The sequence below is a fragment of the Delphinapterus leucas genome, chromosome 15, assembly GCF_059928025.1.
Source record: "Delphinapterus leucas isolate spDelLeu-1000000601 "Yukka" chromosome 15, BTC_Dleu_Yukka2, whole genome shotgun sequence".
Classification (NCBI taxonomy): Eukaryota; Metazoa; Chordata; class Mammalia; order Artiodactyla; family Monodontidae; genus Delphinapterus; species Delphinapterus leucas.
In genome coordinates this window covers 74,704,731-74,727,490 of record NC_143143.1, presented here as the reverse complement: position 1 = coordinate 74,727,490, position 22,760 = coordinate 74,704,731, and the positions used below count along the sequence as shown (strand labels likewise).

Genomic DNA, 22,760 nt, shown 5'->3' with positions numbered 1-22,760 from the left:
AGACTCTTTGGGGGTAAGATCTGGACATGAGCATTGAATTTTTTAAAAAACTTCCCAGGAGAGTCCAATGTGCAGACAGGTTTAAAACCAGCCCTGGAGGCTGGTTCTCAAAGTTTGGTCCCTGGACTGGCAACATCAGCGCTGTCTGGGAATTGTTAGAAATGCAAATTCTTGGGCCCCACCACAAACCATTACAGAATCAGAAATGCTGGGGATGGGGCCCTGCAACCGGTGTGCCAAAAGAACTTCCAAGGTGGTTTTGATGCACAAGAGAATTTGAGACATAAATATACATACTTAAATTATAGAAATATACGTCTACACATATGTAATGCATAGAGAAAGTCTTCCATAACAGGAACACAGAACAGTGGTTACTGCTGGGGAGGGGAGGTGACGACTAAGATTGGGTGGATGTGGCAAAGGGGGATTTGGCCTAATGTTCAAGTTTTTATAAGGATCGTGTATTTATGTATTACCTGGTGACCAGAAATTGGATTGTCTTAAAAAAAAAAAAAAAAAAGAGGAAAGGGAGGGTGCTGCAGGCAGGGGACACAGCATGTATTAAGGCTGTGAGATGTCATACCACAGGGGGCTCACAGAGGGTAGCACTCATTCAATCACCCTGTCCTATAGTCCTGCAGAGTGCTCTGTCTTCATTCCTTCCACAAGTATTTCTTTTTTTTTTTAATATGGCAAGTATCATTTTTAAAAATTGAAGTATAGTTGATTTACAACGTTTCAGGTGTACAGCAAAGTGATTCATATATATATATATTCTTTCTCAGACTCTTTTCCATTATAGGTTGTTACAAGATATTGAGTATAGCTCTCTGTGCTATACAGCAGGTCCTTGTTATTTATGTATTTTATATACAGTAGTGTGTATCAGTTAATTCCAAGCTCCTAATTTATCCCCACCCCCCTCCCCCTTTGGTAACCATAATTTTGTTTTCTATCGACAACTATTTCTAAGTACCTACTATGCGTCATGCCTTGTTCTCAGTGGTCAAGATACGTAGGCATAAAGTGGGCAAGATCTGCCTTCAGAGAACTTACATTCTGGCGGCGAGGCAGACAAACAGCAAGTGAATAAACACGTAACTTCTGGCAGAGAGTGGGAATATGAAGAAAATATTAAACAAACCAAACACTGTGGCTGAATGTTCTGTTGGCTCTCCCCTCAAACCTGACCCAGAATCTGGCCTGTTCTCACCACCCCATCCAAGCCACCTTGGCCTCTCACTTGGGTTATTGTAACACCCTCGTTGCTACCCGGGCTCCCATTCTGTCCCCACCCGCAGTCCGTTCTCACGTGCAGCCTGAGGGAGCCTGTCAATCTGTAGATCAGATTGTCCCTCATCTGGTCCCAACCACACCCCTCCACCACGGCTCCCATCTCACTCAGGGTAGAAGCCAAGTCCCTCCAGTGGCTCACAAAGTCCAGCATGGTCTGACCCTGGGTATCTCTCTGACCTCAGCTCCCCGTCACTGGCCCCTTGCTCACTGGGCTCCAGCCACATCAGCCTTCCTATTGCTTCTCAGTGCTCTGGAACCGCTGCTGCCTCAGGACCTTTGCATTTGCTATCTTCTCTGCTCCTAAGGCTCTTCGTCCCTGTGACCAAGAAGTGCCCGCCCACACCTCCTTCAGGTGTTTATTCAAGTGTTACCTTCCCAGTGACATCATTTCTAGCCACCCTAACAAAAACTGCAACCCCATATCACTGCATTTCGCATCCCACCCTGCTTTCCCCCCTTAGTACATATCACCATACAGCATGCTATATATTTTGATATATATATATATTTTATGTGTGTGTGTGTGTGTGTGTGTGTGTGTGTGTATAAAACATGCTATATATCTATTGTTGTCATCAGACTCTTGCCCTGCCAGCACCCTAGGCAGGGCTCCAAGAGGCAGGGGTTTTGTTTGTCTTCCTAGTACTTAAAACAATGACGGGCACGTGTTTGAGTGAACATTTGTTGAATGAATGAATGAAAAAATGATTACTTTTGATAGGAAAGACCTCTCTGATGAGAACTGAAGGATGAGGGGATGGTCCTGCAGAGATGCGGGGAAGCCTGGTCCAGGCAGAGGAACAGCAAGTGCAAAGGCCCTGATGGCAGAATCACGTTTATGAGTTAGAGCAAAAGAAATAAGGCCAGGGGCTGGGTCCAGTGAGCAGAGGTGATGGGGTAGAGATGAGTCTGAGAGGCTGGCGGGGACAGGCAAGTAGAGCCCACTTGGGGACTTCCCTGGTGGCGCAGTGGTTAAGAATCCGCCTGCCAATGCAGGGGACATGGGTTCGAGCCCTGGTCCGGGAAGATCCCACATGCCGTGGAGCTACTAAGCCCGTGCACCGCAACTACTGAGCCTGTGCTCTAGAGCCCATAAGCCACAACTACTGAGCCCACATGCCACAACTACTGAAGCCCGTGCGCCTAGAGCCCATGCTCTGCAACAAGAGAAGCCACTGCAATGAGAAGCCCGTGCACCCCAATGAAGTGTAGCCCCTGCTCACCACAACTAGAGAAAGCCCGCGTGCAGCAACGAAGACCCAGTGCAGCCAAAAATAAATTAAAAAAAAAAAAAAAGTAGAGGCTACTTGGCCAAGGGGAAGGAATTTAGATCTTACTCTATACTTTTTTAAAACACCAAGTCCTCTCCATATTTTAATTCATTTTATCCTCCCATCAACTCTATGAGGTTGGTGGCATAATTATTCCATTTAACAGAAGAGGCAAATGAGCCCCCAAGAGGTTAGGTCCCTAGACCAGAGACTTACAACTGGTAGGAGGCAGAGCCAGAAATGCAATGGGAGCCACTGGGGGGCTTTTGGGGTCCACGATCCCCCCACCCCAGAACCCCCCAGAGTGTAGGCCTCATGGCTCATGGCTACTGGGGTTCTCCTTGGACCTGGACCCTTGTAGTCACTCAGTAACATTCACTCTGTAACAGAAGGAAGGGCCCAGGAGGAGGGAGACCAGAGGCCAGGCAGGAAGGGCAGCTGAGTCTGGCACTCGAGGCCACAACTAGGGTGGAATGTCTCCTGCAGAGTCCTGGAGCTCACCGCCCATGTCAACAATCAAGAGAAAGAAATGTGTGGGTGGGGGGAGGGGGAGAGAGGGAGGGAGGGAGGGAAAAAGAGAGAGAGAGAGAGAGAGAGAGAGAAAGAGGGAGACCTGACCCTGCCAGCCCCCTGCCTGCTCTGAATTTGGAAGCAACCTCTTTCTGCCCCATTGCTCACCCCCAAAGCCTTAGCCTTGGCCTCAGATTGCCCCAGGGCAGTAAAGGGTACAGACAGCTCCAAGTCACAAAAAGGAGACAGACAATGTGTTTGTGGGTGCCACCACTGTGCGGGATGGACATCTGGGGTCTGCAAACTAAGATCTTTGCAGAAAGTGATTATTGACTTTAGACGTGAGGACTCTGGAGCCAGAGTGCCTGGGTCTGATTCCTGGCCCTGCCACAAGTTGTATGACTTTAAGCTGGTTACTCAACTCCCCAAGCCTCAACTTCCACATCCGCGAAATGGGCTCGTAGCCTAATAGGGGTGTAATACTTACATGAGAAACAGGACAGTGTACTGATTAGGAAAACAGACTTTGGAGTCAGACTACTTAGGTTCAAATTCTGGCTGTCGCTTAACTGTCATCTCAGACAAGTTACTTAGCCTCTCTGTGCCTCAGTTTCCTCACCTGTAAAACGAGTATCCACTTCTTAGAGTTGCAGACACTAAAGAGTTAATACATTTTAATGCCTGACACATAGCAGGTGCCAAGAGTTTGCTTTGATAGTGATGGAGGAGGAGGAGAATTAATTTCAATTTCTATTGCTCTGAATAGTGCCTGGGACAAAGTAGTTGCTCACAAAAAACGAACGACAAGAGGAAGTGGCAGGCACTCATCTTCTTGACAGCTGCCCCTCAGCTCCTACTAGTGGAAGCCAGGTGGGAACACGGGCCCAGCACTTCTAAAGAATTTGGCATCTCAAGAGAAACTAGAAATCCAGATATTTATGTGAGCTCTCCCAATTTTCACAAGTTCACTTTTATTTAAAGCACAGTATAAACCAAACAAAGACATACCTGAGGGCCAGGCTTGGCAGCCAGTTTGCAATCATGGTTTTGAGTTCCCTGTGGCTATCTGATTCAATGGGATAATACGTTTATTTACAATGCCCCCAAGGTGTGCCAGGCACTTTACATAACATCACTCCATTTGATCCTTGCAGTAAGCATCCTATGAAGTGTCATGATTCTGCCCCCATTTGGCAGGTGAGCAAGTTGAGTCTCAGGAAGGTTAAACAATCTGCCCAAGATCATTTGGCTGGGAAGCAGTGGGGTTGGGAGTCAGCCTGGGATCTTCCTCCCTCTGCAGTCTATGCCTTTTCCTGTCTCTACTGGCTCTGAAATGAAGAGTCTGTAGTTGACTGGTGCCTTCATTCAGAAGGAAAAGGATGACTGTCTTTGAATAGGGCTCAATAAATTATCTCAAACTCTCAAAGAACCCAGGGTGGCTTACACAGACGCTCCAAAGGACCAGTAGGAACGAGGGTGTTCTGGTCACCGGAGCCCAGGCCCTCTTGATGGTATTTTTAGCAGGGCTGTTCCAGCTTCATGACCAGCACACAAGACATTATTACTGCTATCTTGGTGACGGCAGTAATTATTCCCAAGAGCCTGGAGTTGCTTAAAAGCAAATTCCTTCTGATGTTATATTCAACTAGACTCACGTCTCTTTGGTTTTCCATGACAATTACATAGCACTGTGCCCCCATAAGCTCGCATCAAACACAGACAGTGAAGGAGAGACAGCTGGGAGTTTCGGAACACCAACAGCAAATCCCAAAGCTGCTCAAACAAAGGGTTAAGCCTAATGGTTAAACATAATAGCTTAATGCCTTTTGCTAAGTAACTCTGCGCTCTACCAGGAAGGCTGACAGATCACAAACAGTGCAAACAATAGCTGGAATTGTCTAGTGAAAACTAGTCTGACTGCATCATTTGCCAATAGTTTTTTAAACAGCTTAACTCTCCTCTGCTTCCTTGACTGCAACCCAACCTGAAAGCAAAAGGCAGATGAGTTCTTGTCCCAACGTCAAACCCCCATAAACAAGACGCCTGCTTGGATGTGGCGATGGCAGGAGAAAACTCAGAGGTCCAGCCCCAGAGCCTGCAGGGCATGCCTGGGGCCTGGGCCTGGAATACACTCAAAACTGACTAGCGTCTGCGGAGGTGTCAGCATTTCTTGGAACTGGGGACCAAGACAGGACGTTCAGAACAGGAACGAGCACACTTTTACCTCTAATGACAAAATTGTTAGCAACGTTCGCGAAAGTTTTGGTCCAGAGTCAACAATCTAATTGGGTGGGAGGAGAAATTGTCATAACGACAGTACTTGTGAGAGGATGCGTGCCGAAGGCTATCCGTCCCTTACCATATTCCCTGGGGCGAGCGGGGATCACCACAGGGCCCACCAAAACGCACAGCAGGAGGCCTACCTTCTATGTCACTCAGAGTCCAGACATCAGCGTCGGCACAGTTGACCTTCAGTTTACCCGGACGATCGCTGTTTACTGTAAGGCTGGGAGAGATCACTAGTTCTAGCATTTCCTTGTACCTGAAAGAAAACAAAGGGAAATATAATTTATTCATTAATTATGCATGCTTACTAATGATTCCTATTGCTTTCCCTAGGAGTATAAATATTAAAGCTGATTACCTAAACCCAGCCATCTTATAAATTCTACATCATAAAAATTCACTAAACTTTCCATCAAAGGGAAATGAGGAATTGAAATGAAGTGCTTGCTCCCCTCTGGAGAATACACCCATTTGATTAAAACTTTTCCCTCCTTCCCATTGTATTTTGTCATTAGAAAAATTTTATTTGGGTCTCTTTTAAATGTCATCTGAACGAGCTGGAGCGAGCCAGGGAGACTTTCCAGTAGAGGAAGGGAGAAACAGGTAGAGAGGGAGAGGATTGGGTTCCTAGAAGCCAGAGGCATGAAGAGAAGGTGGAGTTGACTGTAGTTAAGAGAGAATGGACATGGTGTTACACGGTGTCACTTGCACAGATGGACAAGGGCTCAAAAGGTGTCATCAATACTTAAAAAGTCCCTCTAGGCAGCAGAGCCCCACAGCCCAGCACTGCGGTCCCTACCAAGAAAGAACACACTAACTCCTGAATTACCCATGACCTTGATAAATGCTATTGTGGGCAGGAGCAGGAAAGAATAGGGACAAGCCTCCTGGGTCATTCTCTTTTTTCACTGAAAACTTTTCCAACTCTTGTGCTATGTCAGTACTTATTCCTCCTAAATTCCTACCCACTGTGGTCAGGGAATGAGGTTCCTTTTTTTTTTAAATTTATTTTATTGAAATATAGTTGATTTACAATGTTGTGTCAATTTCTGCTGCACAGCAAAGTCATTCAGTTATACATATATATATATACACATTCTTTTTCATATTCTTTTCCATTATGGTTTATCACAGGATATTAAATATGCTTTAATATTAATATAATTTAATATTTAATAGACTGTGCTATACAATAGAACCTTGTTGTTTACCCATTCTATGTATAGTACTTTGCATCTGCGAATCCCAAACTCCCAGTCCCTCCCTCCCCCATGGCAACCACAAGTCTGTTTTCTAAAAGATACATGCACCCCAACATTCACTGCAGCACTGTTTACAATAGCCAAGACATAGAAACGACCTAAATGTCCATCAACAGACGAATGGATAAAGAAGATGTGGTACATATATACAATGGAATACTACTCAGCCATAAAAAAGAATGAAATAGCGCCATTTGCAGCAACATGGATGGACCTAGAGACTATCATTCTAAGTGAAGTAAGTCAGAAAGAGAAAGACAAATACCATACGTCACACATAGGGAGTGAGGTTTCTGGTTAACACGCACAACGTCGGACATGGTGATTTTCAAAGGACTAAACTACAACCAATAACGTGTGCCACTGATTCAAGTTGTCCTCAGCAAAAGGTTAAGTTTAATCACTGCAGATCAGTATCTAAGGTCATCCTTGGCAGGATATGTTTATCACCGTGCTAACAGAACACAGTGTACCGATTGATGGTGACATGGTTATAAACTCAGATTCCACTGTAAAACGGTTGTGGATTCAAATTCCATTTCAGTACTCAGTACCTTGACCAAGTTACCAAACTGCTCTAAGTCAAAAGTTTTCTCATTCGGACGGTGGGGATTATCAGTATCTCCCTAACAAGGTCATGGTGAAGATGACAAGAGATGAGATCTGTAAGGAGAGGACTTAGCAGGCAGCAACCTAAATGTCCATTCACTACCATAGGAATGAAGAATACAGGCAGAATGGGCACACAATGGAATACAATACAGCAGTGAAAAAGACTGCTCTGGAGCTCCACTCAGCACCATGGACAGACTGCCAAACAAAGTACCAGGCAATGAGACAGAAGGGTACCCAAGGTATGATACCATTTCTGTGAAATTCAAAATATACAAATGAATATTATACACTCTTTAGGGATATAGACATAAGCAATAAAAAGATAACAGTATGTATAAGAATGATAGACACCCATTTCAAGAGAATGGTTAGCTAGGGATCACTGGGGGATGCAATATGGGGAGAGGTACCCTGGGGCTTCAGCTGTGCAACAATGTCGTTCAGAGGTTGACACAAACTCTGGCCCATCTAAATCCAGTTTAGCATCTGTTTTTGTGTGACCCATGAACCAAGAACAGCTTTCACATTTTTAAATGGTTGAACAAAATCCTAAGAAGGATAACATTTCACGGCCTGCGAAAATTATGTGGAATTCAAATTTCAGTGTCCATTAGTAAAGTTTCCTCGGAACACAGCCCTGCATGTGGTTGACTGTGTCATTCGTGGCTACTTTCACGCTGCACCTTCTGAGTAAAGTAGCTGCCATGGAGGCCTGCAAAGCTGAAAATATTTCATATCTGGCAGAAAAAGTTTGCTACCCCCTGTGTTTTAGTCTATAAGCAAGGTGGTGGGCGTACTGCGGTCAGAGGGTTACTCGTCATCTCTGTGTGTCTGAAACACTTAATTTTTAACAAAGAAAGAGATCACTTATCCCAGGACTTGCATATAGGAAGTACTTTATATATAGTTTTTAATCAGATGAGAAAATTCCACACAAATTAGCTTCCAGTGTTGAAGGCTTTATGTTAGCTGATGAACATTTGGGTCCTAAGTGTTCCCATGTATACATGGGTTTTCTCTTTCCCCAAATGCCACAAGGCACTCCAGAAAGAGGCCTTGGTATCTCTTTACTTTAATATGTCAAAACATATTGTATGGAGCTTGGCAAACAGCAGACGTTGAACCTATTCTCTGACTGTAGCTGCCAGAAATTTGCATTTTATCCAAACTCACTCCCTTCATCCTTTTGGGTATATGCAAATAACTGAAGGTTCAAAAATAAACAACGTTGTAAAAGATTACATTGGTCTCTAAACATCCAGACACTGTGAGTACGGGTATTAAAGGCAGCCAATTGTTAGCTAAATGACCAAATCCGGTTAAAAATAAAATGAATTGTTTTTCCTCCTCCTCAGGGTTTAAAAATATTTGAAGTATTTGCCAATATTTAAAAACAAGGCGATTTCACATAAAAATCTAGAGTTCCAGCTTCTCTTGAAGAATGGAAGCATATTGACAGGTTCCTGCATGGCAGCTATCAGCTGGCTGCCCAATCTGGTCAAGGCATATGAGCTCCAGTTCACCACAGTCCCCACCACTCCCTAGTGTCTTACATTTGACCCTCCTTTTCCATTTCCTTGTATTTCCTCCTGGTCTCTACAGGCCTTTGCATTTGAGCCCCATGGATTATGTGTCATCAGACAAGCCTGATGAGGAAATAAACAGCAATGTGACACTTCTGGCCTTAGTCACATAGCTTATGATTTTACTGAGTACTGTTGTCATCCTCAAGAGCAATTAGCACATCGAAATAGCATGTGTTGATGTTATAGCAGAACAAGAAGGTGTCTGTGAGTTTTAACTCTAGGACTGAGCATTGCTATTAAAGCTTTGGTGTCCTGACCTTGCCTAAGGTCCTTGAGGGCCAGGCCAACGTGGAAATCATCCTTATTTCCCCCACGACACCTGATACAGAATCTTGTTCATTCTGTCATCCGATTAACATCTGTCGGAGGATGACAGGAAGGAAGGGATGGAGGAAGACAGGAACTTGGAAGGAGAGAGGGAGAGACGAAATCTATAACTGAGCGATTAGCTTCTTTAAAATTTTTTTTTGAATTCCTGTTTATTTTAATTTTACACCCCGCCCTACACAATGCCTCTAATGTATTAAATATGTCCCTTGTAAATGATGCTATACTGTTTATGTGACGTGTGTGTGTGTGTGTGTGTGTGTGTGTCTGTGTGTGTGTGTGTCTGTGTGTTTGGCAGTGCCGTGAGGCATGTGGGATCTTAGTTCCCTGACCAGGGATCGAACCTGTGTACCCCGTATTGGAAGTGCAGAGTCTTAACCACTGGACCGCCAGGGAAGTCTTGTGACATGTGTTTTAATTTACATGAATAGTGTATGCGTGAGACCTCATTCTGTTCATGGGGATTTTTTTCCAGTCTGCACCATGATTTTATAATGTGTATAGATTGCCGGATGGTTGTCCAGCTTGTAGCTAGAATTCCATACTGCATACCCACTCTGTTGTGTTTATGCATTGCCCTAGTGATGAACATCTAGGATGCCTTCATCTCTCAGCTACCATAAACAATGCTGCAATGAATATTTTCATTAAAAAATACACATATATATGTAATGTGTACCTATATATGTGTGCTTACACACACACATACACATTCTTAAAACGTATAAATATTTGAGGAGGATTTCTGTGTCATTGGGTATATGTGAACTGAACTTGACCAAGTACTAGCAGACTGTTCTCTACAATTCCTGTGCTAACCCAGATTCCCACCAGAAGTGTATAAGCGTTCTAATTTCATAAATTCGTGCTAACACTTGGCATTGTCCAGCTTTCTAATTTTTGCCAAACTGTTGGATGGAAAGCAATTATCTCATAGTTGTTTTAATTTTCCTTTCTATGATTACTAGAGAGTTTGAGCATATATTCACATAATTGTGGGCCACAAGAGTTTCTAGGAACTGTCTATTCATATCTTTTATCCTTGCCCATTTTTCTACTGTTTTTTCTTTTCCCCCTTTTTTGTTGATTTGCTCTATAGACTGCCTTGTAGAGTCTAGGTATTAGTCCATTGTTGGTTTTATTTATTTATTTTTTTCTTTTTGCTGACAAAGCAAAAGACTTTATTGGAAATGGGCGCCCGGTCAGGGAGCAGTGGAGTAAGGGAACGCAGGAGAACTGCTCTCCATTGTTGGTTTTAGATGTTGTAAATTTCTTTTCTTAACCTTTCATCTGTCTGTTTTTTTTTTTAAATATATGGTGTCTTGTAGAACAACAACAAAAAAATCTTATATATTTACCCAATAATGAATGTTTTCCCTAGGTGTAGAAATGATTTCCTTAACCCCTGGATATTAAAATTTGTCTACGTTTAAAACTATTGACTTGGAATTTTACCTTTTATAGTTAAACCTTTAATTAATCTGGAGTTTTCCTTTTAACATGGATTAAATTTGCATTTTCTTCCAATATTGGAGAAAATGAAAATAAGCCAGTTTTCCTAATTTGTATTAAACTCTCCAATTGAATTCACCTCCCTGTTATGATGGAACTGTTTCTATTTTTGGTTCAATCTCACTATCACAATAAAAAATAAAATCTACAAAACATTGTTTTAAGGCCTTGCAGGGCAACCAAGGTAGGACTTGAGGGCCCAGGATCCCAGAGAGATGCGAGACACGTACTGAATTAAGTCTGACCTCTACTACTTTTCACCTCAAGACATTTGCCGATTTATAAGCACAGAAGAAAAAAGAAGGAGCTTTGAGTTTTCCAGCCTCATTGAGTTGGGGAGACAAAAATTGGACTTCAGGATACTAAGGCAGCTAGGACCCAAGGAGCTAAGATCCTAGAGGTATGAGAACCACAGAGAAGTTAGCCTGACATTGTTGACAGTCATTACCCTTGAGGCGTTTGCTGAAACCTAAGCTGGGTGGGGTAAGAGTCAAAGAAGTCAAGCAGAAAGGGGTGGCTAAGAAGGCAAGAGACGAAGCAGAGCTTTTGGCAATCTCCCAGTACTAGGGAGACAAAATTGGAGTTCATGGCCCATAAAGGATAAGAATCCTTGGGACGACCCTGGTGAGCAGCGGTTAAGGCTCCATGCTCCCAATGCAGGGGGCCCGGGTTTGACCCCTGGTCAGGGAACTAGATACCACATGCATGCCGCAACTAAGAGTTTACATGCCACAACTAAGGAGTCGGCTAGCCACAACTAAGGAATCTGCCTGCCGCAACTAAGACCCGGCACAACCAAATAAATAAATAAGTGAAACATTTTCCCAGCAATCAATGAAAGAAATGTTAAAAATTTATTAAAAAAAAAAGGATGAGAATCCTTGGTAAACACACCAGGCTTTTAATGAGACCCCTGAAAGGTCATTCCCTTGGAGTAAAGACCAACCAAATAGATCCTGTCTTGAATCATTTTAATCCCTTATTGGATCAAAGCGATTTGCCTCTACTATCACCACCTGCCAGAAGAGCAACTTTTCTTCTGGGGAAGATGTCATCTTCCAGAGTTTCCACAATTTTTCATACACAATGTTTAGCATGTAATAAAAAATTACCAGGCACGCAAGGAGACAAAGCCAAACAATCAAAAACCAAGACAAAAAAACCTAATTCATATATAAGATTCAGATATTAGTGTAACTAAATACAGACTTCCCAGCAACCTTGATAATATGATCAAGAAAAGAGATTTACAATGGACAATGCTACTAGAATCCTTAAGAAAAATCAAATGGAAATTCTAAACCTGAAAAATACAATAATTGAAATTCAGAACTCAATAGGGCAGTTGAACCACAGACTGGATATAGCAGAAGAAAAGAATGAACTTGAAGATAAGTCAGTAGACACATCTCAGAAAGAAGTTTGGAAAACAGGTTTTATAAAAAGCATAAAGGAAACATGGGACACGGAGAAAAGGTCTAACATACATGTAATAGGGCCCACAGAGGAGAGGAGAGAGAGAACAACTTAGAAACAATATTTAATGAAAAACTGACAGAAAACCTTCCAAGACTGATGAAAGACATCAAGTCAAAGGAATCAAGAAGCTCTGTGAATCAGAAGCAGGATAAGTACAGAGAAAAATACTCCTGGGCATATCATAGTCAAACTATACATATGTGAGAATATATTAATATATTCAGCCAGAGGGTAAATAAGACAAATCTTTGAAGAAGGACTAATAAGACTTCTCAACAGAAATGATGGAAACTAGAAAACAATGTAATTTCACCTGCCAAGGTAGAATCCTATGTCAGCAAAAAAATCCTTCAAAAATGAAGACAAAAATGAAATAAACTAAAATTAAGATTATTTGCCACTTTGTAGCAAATAGACTTGCACTACAAAAGAATACTCTGGAAGCATGAAAATTCAGCAAGGGATGGAGAGTAACATAAAAGGGTAAATTCAAGAGTAGGAGAGGACTTAATGAACTTAACGTGTTCTAAGGACCTTGCATTTTCCTTGAGGTGGTTACCAGTACTAATTTATAGTAAACTTTTTAAGATTGATCAAGGACCCAGTCTATAATCTTTAGGGTAATTGCTTAGAGAATAAAAATAATAAATGTATGCCAACAAGCTAATGGAGAAGAAAATGGAATAATAAAAATACCTGATTAATCCAAAGAAGGCAAGAAAGTAGAGAAAAAGAAACAAAGAAGAGATGGAACAAATAGAAAAAAATGATAGATTTAAACTTAAATTTATCAGTAATTACATTTAATGCACTAGGGTCTTTGTTAGGTAACGTAAAATCTAAAATTCAAACATACCTAGAGCAGTTCAAATGCACCATCCTTTGGAGGCAAATAAATAAATATCAACAAAGCCAAAACAATAGAAATGTTAGTCCTGGGAATTCCCTGGAGGTCCAGTGGTTAGGCCTCCGTATTCTCACTGCTGAGGGCCCGGGTTCGATCCCGGGTTGGGGAACTAACATCCCACAAGCTGCGCGGTGCGGCAACAAACAAACAAACCCCAAAAAAGTAGTCCTTAAAATAAATACATTAAAAGAAAAACTTAGTCCTCACACAGTAAACAGGACCATGAGTTAAGAACCTGACCATTGTTTTTCCTGCTGCCAGCTATAGCTTATGGGTACTGCTATCCTGCAGAAGCAAACCATTAACAACGAAGTATAGCAACATGAATAGTTCAAGACAACTCAGGGAGAAAAATCCTTCCAAAAATTCTAACCATAGCTCCCATTTCCCAAGCACCTATTACGTGCCAGGCAATTTCCCTAATTACTTCTACATTATCTCCTTTAATTCTCTCAACCACCCAGGGAGATATAATTATCAACTTCTATTTCCCAACAGGCCAACTAAACACAGATTTAGGTCTGAGCAAAGCATAGGCATGAAGGAAATGTGGATCATTCCTGTTTGGTGAACTTTTCCTGTTCTGCCTTGAGGATCTAAAAAAAAAAGCTTTGTGGACTTTCCTGGTGGCGCAGTGGTTAAGAATCCACCTGCCAATGCAGGAAACACGGGTTCGAGCCCTGGTATGGGAAGATCCCACATGCCGTGGAGCAACTAAGCCCATGAGCCACAACTACTGAGACTGTGCTCTAGAGCCCACGAGCCACAACTACTGAGCCCGCGTGCTGCAACTACTGAAGTCTGCACGCCTGGAGCCCGTGCTCTACAAGAGAGGCCACCACAATGAGAAGCCCACACACCATAACGAAGAGTGGCCCCCACTCACCACAACTAGAGAAAGCCCGCGCGCAGCAACGAAGACCCAATGCAACTAAAAATAAATAAATAAAAAGCTTGGTAAATTTCAGCACAGGGCGAATTCTGTGTTCTTATTTTATGGGTCATACTGTTTTATTATTGAACTACCTGGGGCAGAAGAGGAGGGGGCGCTGATCTCTTTGGTGTTTTGAGGGCTCTGAAGGTCCTAACCTGGCCCCAATTATAGTGCTCATCTTACAGACGATAGAAATAAAAATAGCGAACACTTCAAGAGCATTTACTCTGGAGCCAGGAGCTCCTCCCATGTATTGGCTCATCTTAATCCTATGAAGTGGGTAGAGATGAGGAGACTGAGGTTCAGAAAGTGAACTGCTAGTTAGTGGTGGAGCCAGGATTCACAACCAGGTGGTCTGCCTCCAGGGTCTGTGCTCTTAACCACAGCTTGCGAGTAAAATTGGGTCAGAACTTGAACCCAGGATCCATCCAGCTCCAACACCCACTAAGCAACCTGGTGGGAGTACCAGCTCTGTCATCTGCTACATGTGTTCAAATCCTAGCTTTGTGTCTTATGAGCTTTGTGACCTTGGGCAAGTTGTTTAACTTCTCTGAGCCTCATCCAAAAAAATGGAGAAAATAATAGGACCCTCCCAGGCAGGTTATCCTGCAGATTAAGTCAGAAAAGGCATGAGTGAGCGGGTGTTCAATAAAGGGTAATTACTGACATTATTTGCATTCACACAGACAAAAGTTTGAAACACGCAGTTCGTTTTATGTCAGGTCGACACTGGGAAGTGCCATGAGGACCATCTGGAAACCACTGGTTCCGACTGTGGTCTGATGGGCAGAGTTCAGTTCTCTTGCAGTGTGGGGGGAGATGTCCTTTGCTTTCTCCCCCTCCTCCCCTCCTTACAATTATCTGAAATAGGAGACCAGCTTATTCTCTTTGCATGGGAAGTTAGAGAGAAATCGGACAGTCTTAACAGAGTCTGAGGGGAGGAGAAAGGCTCAGCTTCCCTTTCATGAAGGCAGGGAAAGGAAGCAAAGGCGTGGGATCCATTTACAAAAAAATTTTTTTTCCTGTGTTGCACTGTTGCAAAACCCTGATACCCCTGCTGCTTCAGATCCGGGCTAGGAGGAGCGAGAAGAAAGAGGCATCCGAAAGCCCCTACCCTCTGCCTTCTCCTCAGCCTGCTGCTGCCAGCGGCTTGCCATCATTTGTTACCCTTGTCACCACCCCTGTCCCCGGGGATGGAGAAGCTCTGGGGAAGCGTGGGGCTGCTGGGGGAGCCCAAGAGATGACAGCTGGAGGGTGGGGGCTGGGGGCAACTTCAAAGGCTGGGAAGGATCAAAAGCAGATGGAGGGTCCCAGGCGGGTGGGCGGCTCACCTTTCCACACCCGCCCCTGCCGAGTGCACTGCTACCTTGGCTGGGAACAGTGGCCCTGCCTGCTGGATGGAGAGGACAGATGGCCAGTCGACCAAGGGGCCCTTAGAGAGGGCCAACTCCCAGCATCCTTCAAGGACTTAGAAATCCAAACCTGCCGACAGCAATCACAGGCTTCTGGACAGACAACAGCTGTGGCCCAAACCTGGACGTTTCTGGCCGCCTACACCCCGTTTGAGTTCATTCAAAATACATCTGCTAATCGTGAACTGGCTCTGGCCCCCGTCTCCCCTATCGCGGGTGGGGGGTGGAGGGCCCCACTGCTCGCACCAAAAGCCCAGGATCATCCTCCCTCCTCCCTCTCCTTCAGCTCTCACATCCAATCCATCACTGGGTGTTGTCAAGTTCATCTCCTAAACATCCAGGGAACCCGTGAACCCTCTACGCCACGGCCATTGCCCAGGGCCAAGCCGCCACGCTCTCTGCCCTGGACAACTACCACGGCCGCTGTACCTGTCTCCCTGGGGCCATTCTGGCCTCCCTCCAGCTTGTTCTTTGTATACCAGCCAGAGGGACTTCTGACAACATAAATCTGAACATGTCCCTGCCCCCTTCACCTCATTGCTCATAACCTCTGATTGTCCTAAGAACAAAGCGAAGACTTCTGAACACAGCTTTGATCCGGCTTCCCTTCACTCGCTGTCTCGTTCCAAGGTGCTGGCCTTCCTCTCACTCCACACTCCCTGTCACAAGGCCTTTGCACATGCTGTTCTCTCTGCCTGGAATACCATTCCCTCCTGCTCGCCCTTCAGAGGTCTCAGCTCTAGCATGACTTCCCCAGGCCCTTCCTGAATGGGGCCCCTTGTCCCACGGCACCGTCCGCAGACCCATGCCCCTCTCTTTCACACGCCAGTCACTATAACAGTTTTTAGACATGTTTATACATTATTTGATGTCCATCTGTCTTCCCAACCAGACTATAACCTCCCTGATGGCAGGGATTTTATTTTGTTCACCACTACATTCCCAAAATCTCCTGCAGCGCCTGGTTCTTGATAACTATTTAGTAAATATTTGTTGTATGGTGGATGAATGTGCTGTATGAATAAATGCACTTATTCAACCAATATTTACTGACAGCCTGTTATATGTTCCAAACACTGTGCCGGTCACTGCCATTGTCACCACCCTGGATGGGACACTTATTTATAGTACATGCCTGGCCCCTCCAGGAAAGGAGTTTGAGAACCCTCGTTTACTCTTCCTTCCAGCATTAGCACTGTATGTAGGACATGATCAGAAGTACATGGATGTTGGATGCTACTGTCCCCTAGGCCATCCCTGAAGGGAGAAGTGGTCCAAGAGCTCCTGGCCACGTGATACAGGTGTTTGTTAATTATGGTTATTATACTATTAAGTTCTGCCTGGCTATCATGCCCTTGGTTTTCCTGCTCCCCCGCCCCCTTCGTTTTATTTTTTTCCCCAGCTTTATTGAGATATAACTGACATATTTTGCAAGTTTAAGGCATACAATGAGATGATTTGATACATGTATACATTGCAAAGGGATTCTGGTAGCCCTGCTTTGAGCTCAGAAAGCAGAAAGAGAAAGCAGAAATGTCCAGAGTCACAGCATGGTGGAGAAAGTCATCGCTTAAGAAAGAGCATGGCGGGAGCAGCGGGTTCCTGGCATTTTGGCCTGGTGGGTCTCACGGCAATAGCATCTTTTCTTTCTTTGGGGTAACTGCCTCTCTCCCACTCTCTGTCCACGTGGCTTGGGTGGGGCTGACCGATCAACAGGCCCCATCCCTCTGTCTAGTGACTGGCTCACGGGTGGTGGTCACATGATTCAACGGAGCCCAATGAGAGGCCTGGGACTAACGGCTGGAGAAGAGATGCTCTTTCCCACGGGACATGAACCTTGCAAGGTGTCTATTTTACTAGCAGTGCAAGTCCACAGACCACCTTTGAGTAGCCGGTCTTAGAAGACTGTGATCCCCATTCTGATACTTGTACAGCGCATCTTTGGTGTTCAGTGTGAAACTTAGAGTACGAATAAACTGCAGACACAGTGAAATTCAGGGGCTGCTGGCACCATGGACGACTTCAGCATCTAGGGGGAAGGATGCCACATGCTGACTGGTACAGTCACAAGCCCCTCCTCCTGTCCACATCTCCATCCTCCACCCTGTCCCCTTACAGTGGGGAAGATGTTACTTAATAGAAGTTGTGGGGTTAGGCTGGGATACATAGGGAACCATCTCCCCAGATGAATGAGGTACTTTCAGTCTCCTCTCCAAAGGCTATGAAGAAGGCAGATAAATAAAGTAGGGACACAGTTGACGCTAAATTCATTCACGGATTCGTTCATTGAGTCAGGCTGTCAATCATTTTGGTATGACATACCAAAAAAGCAAAGCTGTTACTCATTCACTAATTTATTTCACTTTTTGTTTGAAGACCAGGGACTGTTCCGGGCACTGAGGATACAGTGTCGAATCAGCCAGACAAGTTCCCTGCTCTCATGAAGTTGACACTCTAGATTGGGATTTGCTCTCCAGTCTTAGGTGGCATTCATCAATGGGTGACCCCAGATGGCTGGGTTAGATCTCCCAGTCACAGAGATGTATCTCCTCCTGCTGAGAAAATAGCTCTATTACCTGTATTGCACTTTCTTATGATACAATTTTAATGACCCAGGTAATGTCTCAAAATGTGTCAATAAATTTTAGAATTTTAGATAAAATTACAGTCACCTTTGGTCACTATCTCCTATCAGCTGTATCCACAATTACTAACACAATGAATAGCTTTGCAGATCTTCTTCTAGTCATAAACACACAAAACACCCACATATATCCTTAAAGTACACAGTATATTGTTTTAGAAATGTATTTTATGAATGTGTTTTTATCAATGTCATTGACCTGAACATCCTGTTCTAGGACGTTTTTTGCTCTAATAAGAAAGTGTCTCGTTGTTCGTCCACTTCATGACACGGAGATCTAGCTTATTCTTTTTAGCTGTTGCATAGGATTCCCAGGGCTCTGGGCCAGTCCTCAGTTCTCCCAAGTTTGGTTATAACTAATGCCACACTGCCTGGGATGGGTCTTCTCGGGTGCACATGCATGTATTTCTCTAGGGGTGACGCCCAAAGTAAAACTGCTGGGTCTGCCTTTAAAATTGTAAGGGACGTTGGCAAATTGCCTCGGAGTGTCTGATCTAATTTATATTCCCAATGGCCACGCCCGGTCCTCACACCTTGTACTGTTTCCCTTCCTTATCTGAAAGCCTTTATCCAAAACTCTCTTAGGAAGACAGAGCAGTGTTTTGAATACAGGTATGGCCCGTACAGCAGCCCACTGCTCAGCACCGGCTTTCAGCCAAGCAGATGAAGTTCTTATGTCAGAAAGAAAAGTTTTATGTCTTACGTCAGAAAGGAAAACCAGCCTGGGTCTTGAATCTTAGCCCCAGGCTAAGCTCTCTCTTTCAGGTCTGATAAATTCTCTTGCAGGTGAACTTGGTGCAGAATAAAAACCGTCAATGGGAGAGCTTTACTACGCTTCCCTCAGTCCTGATCGCATGTAAGACAAGGGCCCATTGTTTTGAAGAATCCAGTTTTGCTTTTTATTTTGAGATCATTGCAGAGTCATAAGAAGTTGTAAAAAATATACAGAGAGATCCTGGATACCCTTCATTCAAATCCCCCCGCCACCGGCCCCACGATTATATCTTCCGTAACCACAGTACAGTATCAAAACCAGGATATTGACATTGGTGCGGTGTGTCTGTATCTCTGTGTCATCTTACCTCATCTTCAGGTTCATGTAACCACCACTGCAATCAGGAGAGAACTATTCCATCACCACAAAGGTCTCCCTTGTGCTACCTCTTCAGAAGCACCTCCACCCTAATCCCTCCAGCACCCCTAACCCCTGGCAATCACTAATCCTTTCTCCATCTAGATAATGTCGCTTTAAGTATATTATATAAATGGAACCTACAGTATATGACCTCCTGAGATCGGCTGAAGTTCACATGACTCAGGTTCAGATGCTTGCGTTTTCCAATATTCACTAGACCCACAAGAGGCAACCTTCAAAAAAGCACCCAATGTGTGCGGTGACAACCGAGATGGGACCACACACATTCCGCTGATTTCAGGTTGGGTTCAGCACAGCCCTGGAGCAAAACGCAGAACTTTATAGAATATTTCTCATGCAGAGCCAGAAAAAAAAAAACCCAGCCCACAACCAACAAAACAAGGCACAAAGCAGAACACCCGGGGACTCTCGCTGTAAGGGAAGGCCTGCCCTTGCCAGGGATGGCTGGAGAACATCAAGTGCTCGGAGGCCACGGGGAGCCGGGGAGCCGCAGGACCTCCCCAACAGGCAAGCAAGCAGCGGCCGGCAGAAGGCAGCGTTTCTCGAATCGCGAAGGCATTTTGCTCTGAGTCCAGTCCCAGCCCTCAGCACACACGACACCGACACTGCTGCCCATCGCTGTTCTCTCCTAACTCACCCAACCACAGTCCACCGCAAGGGCCGGATCCATTTGAAGCCATGGAGAAACTGGTTCTGAGGCTACAGAGCAAGGACATTTCAATGCGAATGCAGGGGTATGGTTTGCAGAAAGATACTGGAAAAACGGGAAAAGAAACAATACTAAAAACGAAATATTAGAATACTTTCATCCTACCCAAATCCTTAGTTGTGCCCCTATGGAGCACTGACCATTACAAAACTGAAAAATACTAATTCTCACGCAGTGAATGCTGTCTAGGAACCAGGCACTGTTGCTGTTGTTGTTTTTTTGGCTCCACCACACAGCAGGCAGGATCAGACCCCCGACCGGGGATCGAACCCACGCTCCCTGCAGTGGAAGCATGGAGTCTTAACCACTGGACCACCAGGGAAGTCCCACCAGGCACTGTTTTGTCTTTTTTAAAATTAATTTTTGGGGGGCTGCGTTGGGTTTTCATTGCTGTGCGCGGGCTTCTCTTGTTGTGGTGCACGGGCTCTAGGTGCGCGGGCTCAGTAGTTGTGGCTTGCGGGGCTCTGGAGTGCAGGCTCAGTAGTTGTGGCGCACGGGCTTAGTTGCTCCGCGGCACGTGGGATCTTCCTGGACCAGGGCTCGAACCCGTGTCCCCTGCATTGGCAGGCGGATTCTTAACCACTGCGCCACCAGGGAAATCCCCAGGCACTGTTTTAAGCGCTTTTTCAGGTTTGAGCTCATGTTATCTTCCCAATAGCCCCTATGAGATTGGCTGAACTTAGATGCCATCTTATAGATAAGGAAAGCAAGGACAAGGAGTTTAAATCACTTGTCTAGAATCAACTACAAGTAGCAGAGATGGATTTAAAGCCAGGATGTCTGATTCTGAATCTGCCATCTGCCACATCGGCAGCAGATGTCTTAAAATTAATCTTCCCTAATGACGGATCTCCTCTAATTACATCATTACCCCGAAAATGAATGGGCCATGCAGTGACTCATGAGTTCTTAAATGGTTTTCTTCTTGTTTTGAGGTTAGTTCAATTTTATGCAATTTCATATAGTTAGGGGGTATTTTTTCCTCCTTTTTTGGTAAGAGGTTTCATGGTAAGGGCTAGAAATTATTTTAATGAAAAATCTGAATCATACGCCAAGGCAGACAGGATGGTAAAATGAATCACTGAGCGCCACGCAGATTCAACGGTTTTCAAGATTTTGCCATACGTGTCTCTTCAAAGCTTTTTGGTTTTGTCTTGTTTGGCTTTTTGGTGAAATTTTTAAACGAATTCTTGACGTCTTCTCTCTCCACCGTACTTTATTTAAAAATACGGACACTTTCTATTATCACACCTAACGAAAGTCACAATGCTTCCTGGTGCCGTCTTGAACATAGTTCATCTTCAACCTTCCCAGTTGTCTCCACGTGCCCTTAGTTGGTTTATAAAATTCGGGATCTAAACAAAGGCCACACATCACATTTGTTTATTGTGTCTCTTACATTTATTTAAGCTAGAATAGCCTCCCCCCCACCTTTTTTTTAAACAGACTATTGACACGTTGGAGAAGTAGGTTAGTTGTCTTGTAGATTATCTCATGTTCTGGATTTTTCCGTTTGCTTCCTCATGGTGTTGTTAACTTATTTCTCTTTCTACCACATTTCCCATGATTTTGCTTTAAAATGAGATTAGGTTTGGATTAATTGGGTGGGGGAGCAATGCTTCAGAGTGGTGCTGAGTTCTCCCCATCGCATCACATCAGAGGGGGCACGATGTCCAGGTGTCCCCCTGCTGGTGATGCTAGTAAGGGTCAGCTGGCCTGGCTGGCAACACCCTGCCTCCTCCATCACCAAGTTCCCCGCAAACCTTTCATCTAATGTTTCATCCACTGATGCTCATGGCCTGAATCAATTATTTCATTAGGGGTTTGGAAATTTTCTTTAAACTTTTAATTTTATATTGGAGTATAGCCGATTAACAATGCTGTGATAGTTTCAGGTGCACAGCAAAGGGACTCAGCCATACACATACATGTATCTATCCATCCTCCCCCAAACTCCCCTCCCACCTAGGCTGCCATATAACATTAAGCAGAGTTCCCTGTGCGATACAGTAGGTCGATATCATATGGTATTTCTCTTTCTCTGTTTGACTTACTTCACTCAGTATGACAATCTCTAGGTCCATCCATGTTGCTGCAAATGGCATTATTTCACTCTTTTTAATGGCTGAGTAATATTCCATTGTATATATTAGAAATTTAAAAAATTGTATTTTGAATGAAGAGAATGACCCGAGAGTATTACAATCATATGAATACATTTGTGTAGCGTCTACATTCTTGCAAATCTCTGCCACAAACCTTTCTTCACTGCCCTGTCGCATCCAGCCTGTGAGCTGGGCAGAGCCAGCAGGAACCCAGAACAGTGGGGTGACTAAGCAGACCCCCTTGGGTGCCCGGGTTCAAATCCCAGCTCTGCCACTTACCAGTGGTATGGGATCTTGCTTGACTTCTCTGCCTCAATTTTCTCACCTGCCAAATGGGGATAAATGGTACCACCTGGGTCTACTGTGAGGCTGACTTACTGCTTGTACAGTTCGTAGAACAGAATAGGATACAGAGTAAATTCTTTTCTCTACCCTTCCAAGTAAAGAAACTGAGAGGCCAACAAGCTAAATAAATGTCCTCAGGTCCCAGAGCTAATGACAGGGAGCTGAAGAGGGCACAAATCTCGGTCCATTGCATTCCATTGTGTCAATGGAATGTTCTTCCACATTTTGAAAATAATTGCAAATAATTAGGAAAAACACCTTTTGGGCATAATCAGAGTAATACCTAAATGGCTTTAATATAACACCAGATCGACGGCGCCACACGATGTGGGTCCTGAGCACCCCTCCAATTTTATCTCCTGGAAGTGAGACAGGCTGGGACCTGGACCCTTTGCTGCAGT

The 22,760-nt window shown here is 44.3% G+C and overlaps 1 protein-coding gene across 9 annotated transcripts in view; it reads right to left on the bottom strand.

Moving 5' to 3' along the window:
• The window catches only part of EYA2 (EYA transcriptional coactivator and phosphatase 2), a 254,907-nt gene that overhangs the window by 169,059 nt on the left and 63,088 nt on the right, over positions 1-22,760 (bottom strand). For 4 of the 9 annotated variants that reach the window (XM_089897015.1, XM_022564975.3, XM_089897017.1 and 1 more), the window contains one exon: positions 5,504-5,622. In XM_089897015.1, coding sequence (XP_089753141.1) covers positions 5,504-5,612 — 109 coding nt within the window. In that variant the 5' untranslated portion in view covers positions 5,613-5,622. Of the gene's footprint in view, positions 1-5,503; positions 5,623-13,003; positions 13,933-22,760 lie in introns of those variants that run through there. The other 5 variants (XM_089897018.1, XM_089897014.1, XM_089897020.1 and 2 more) reach the window with 4 other exon arrangements.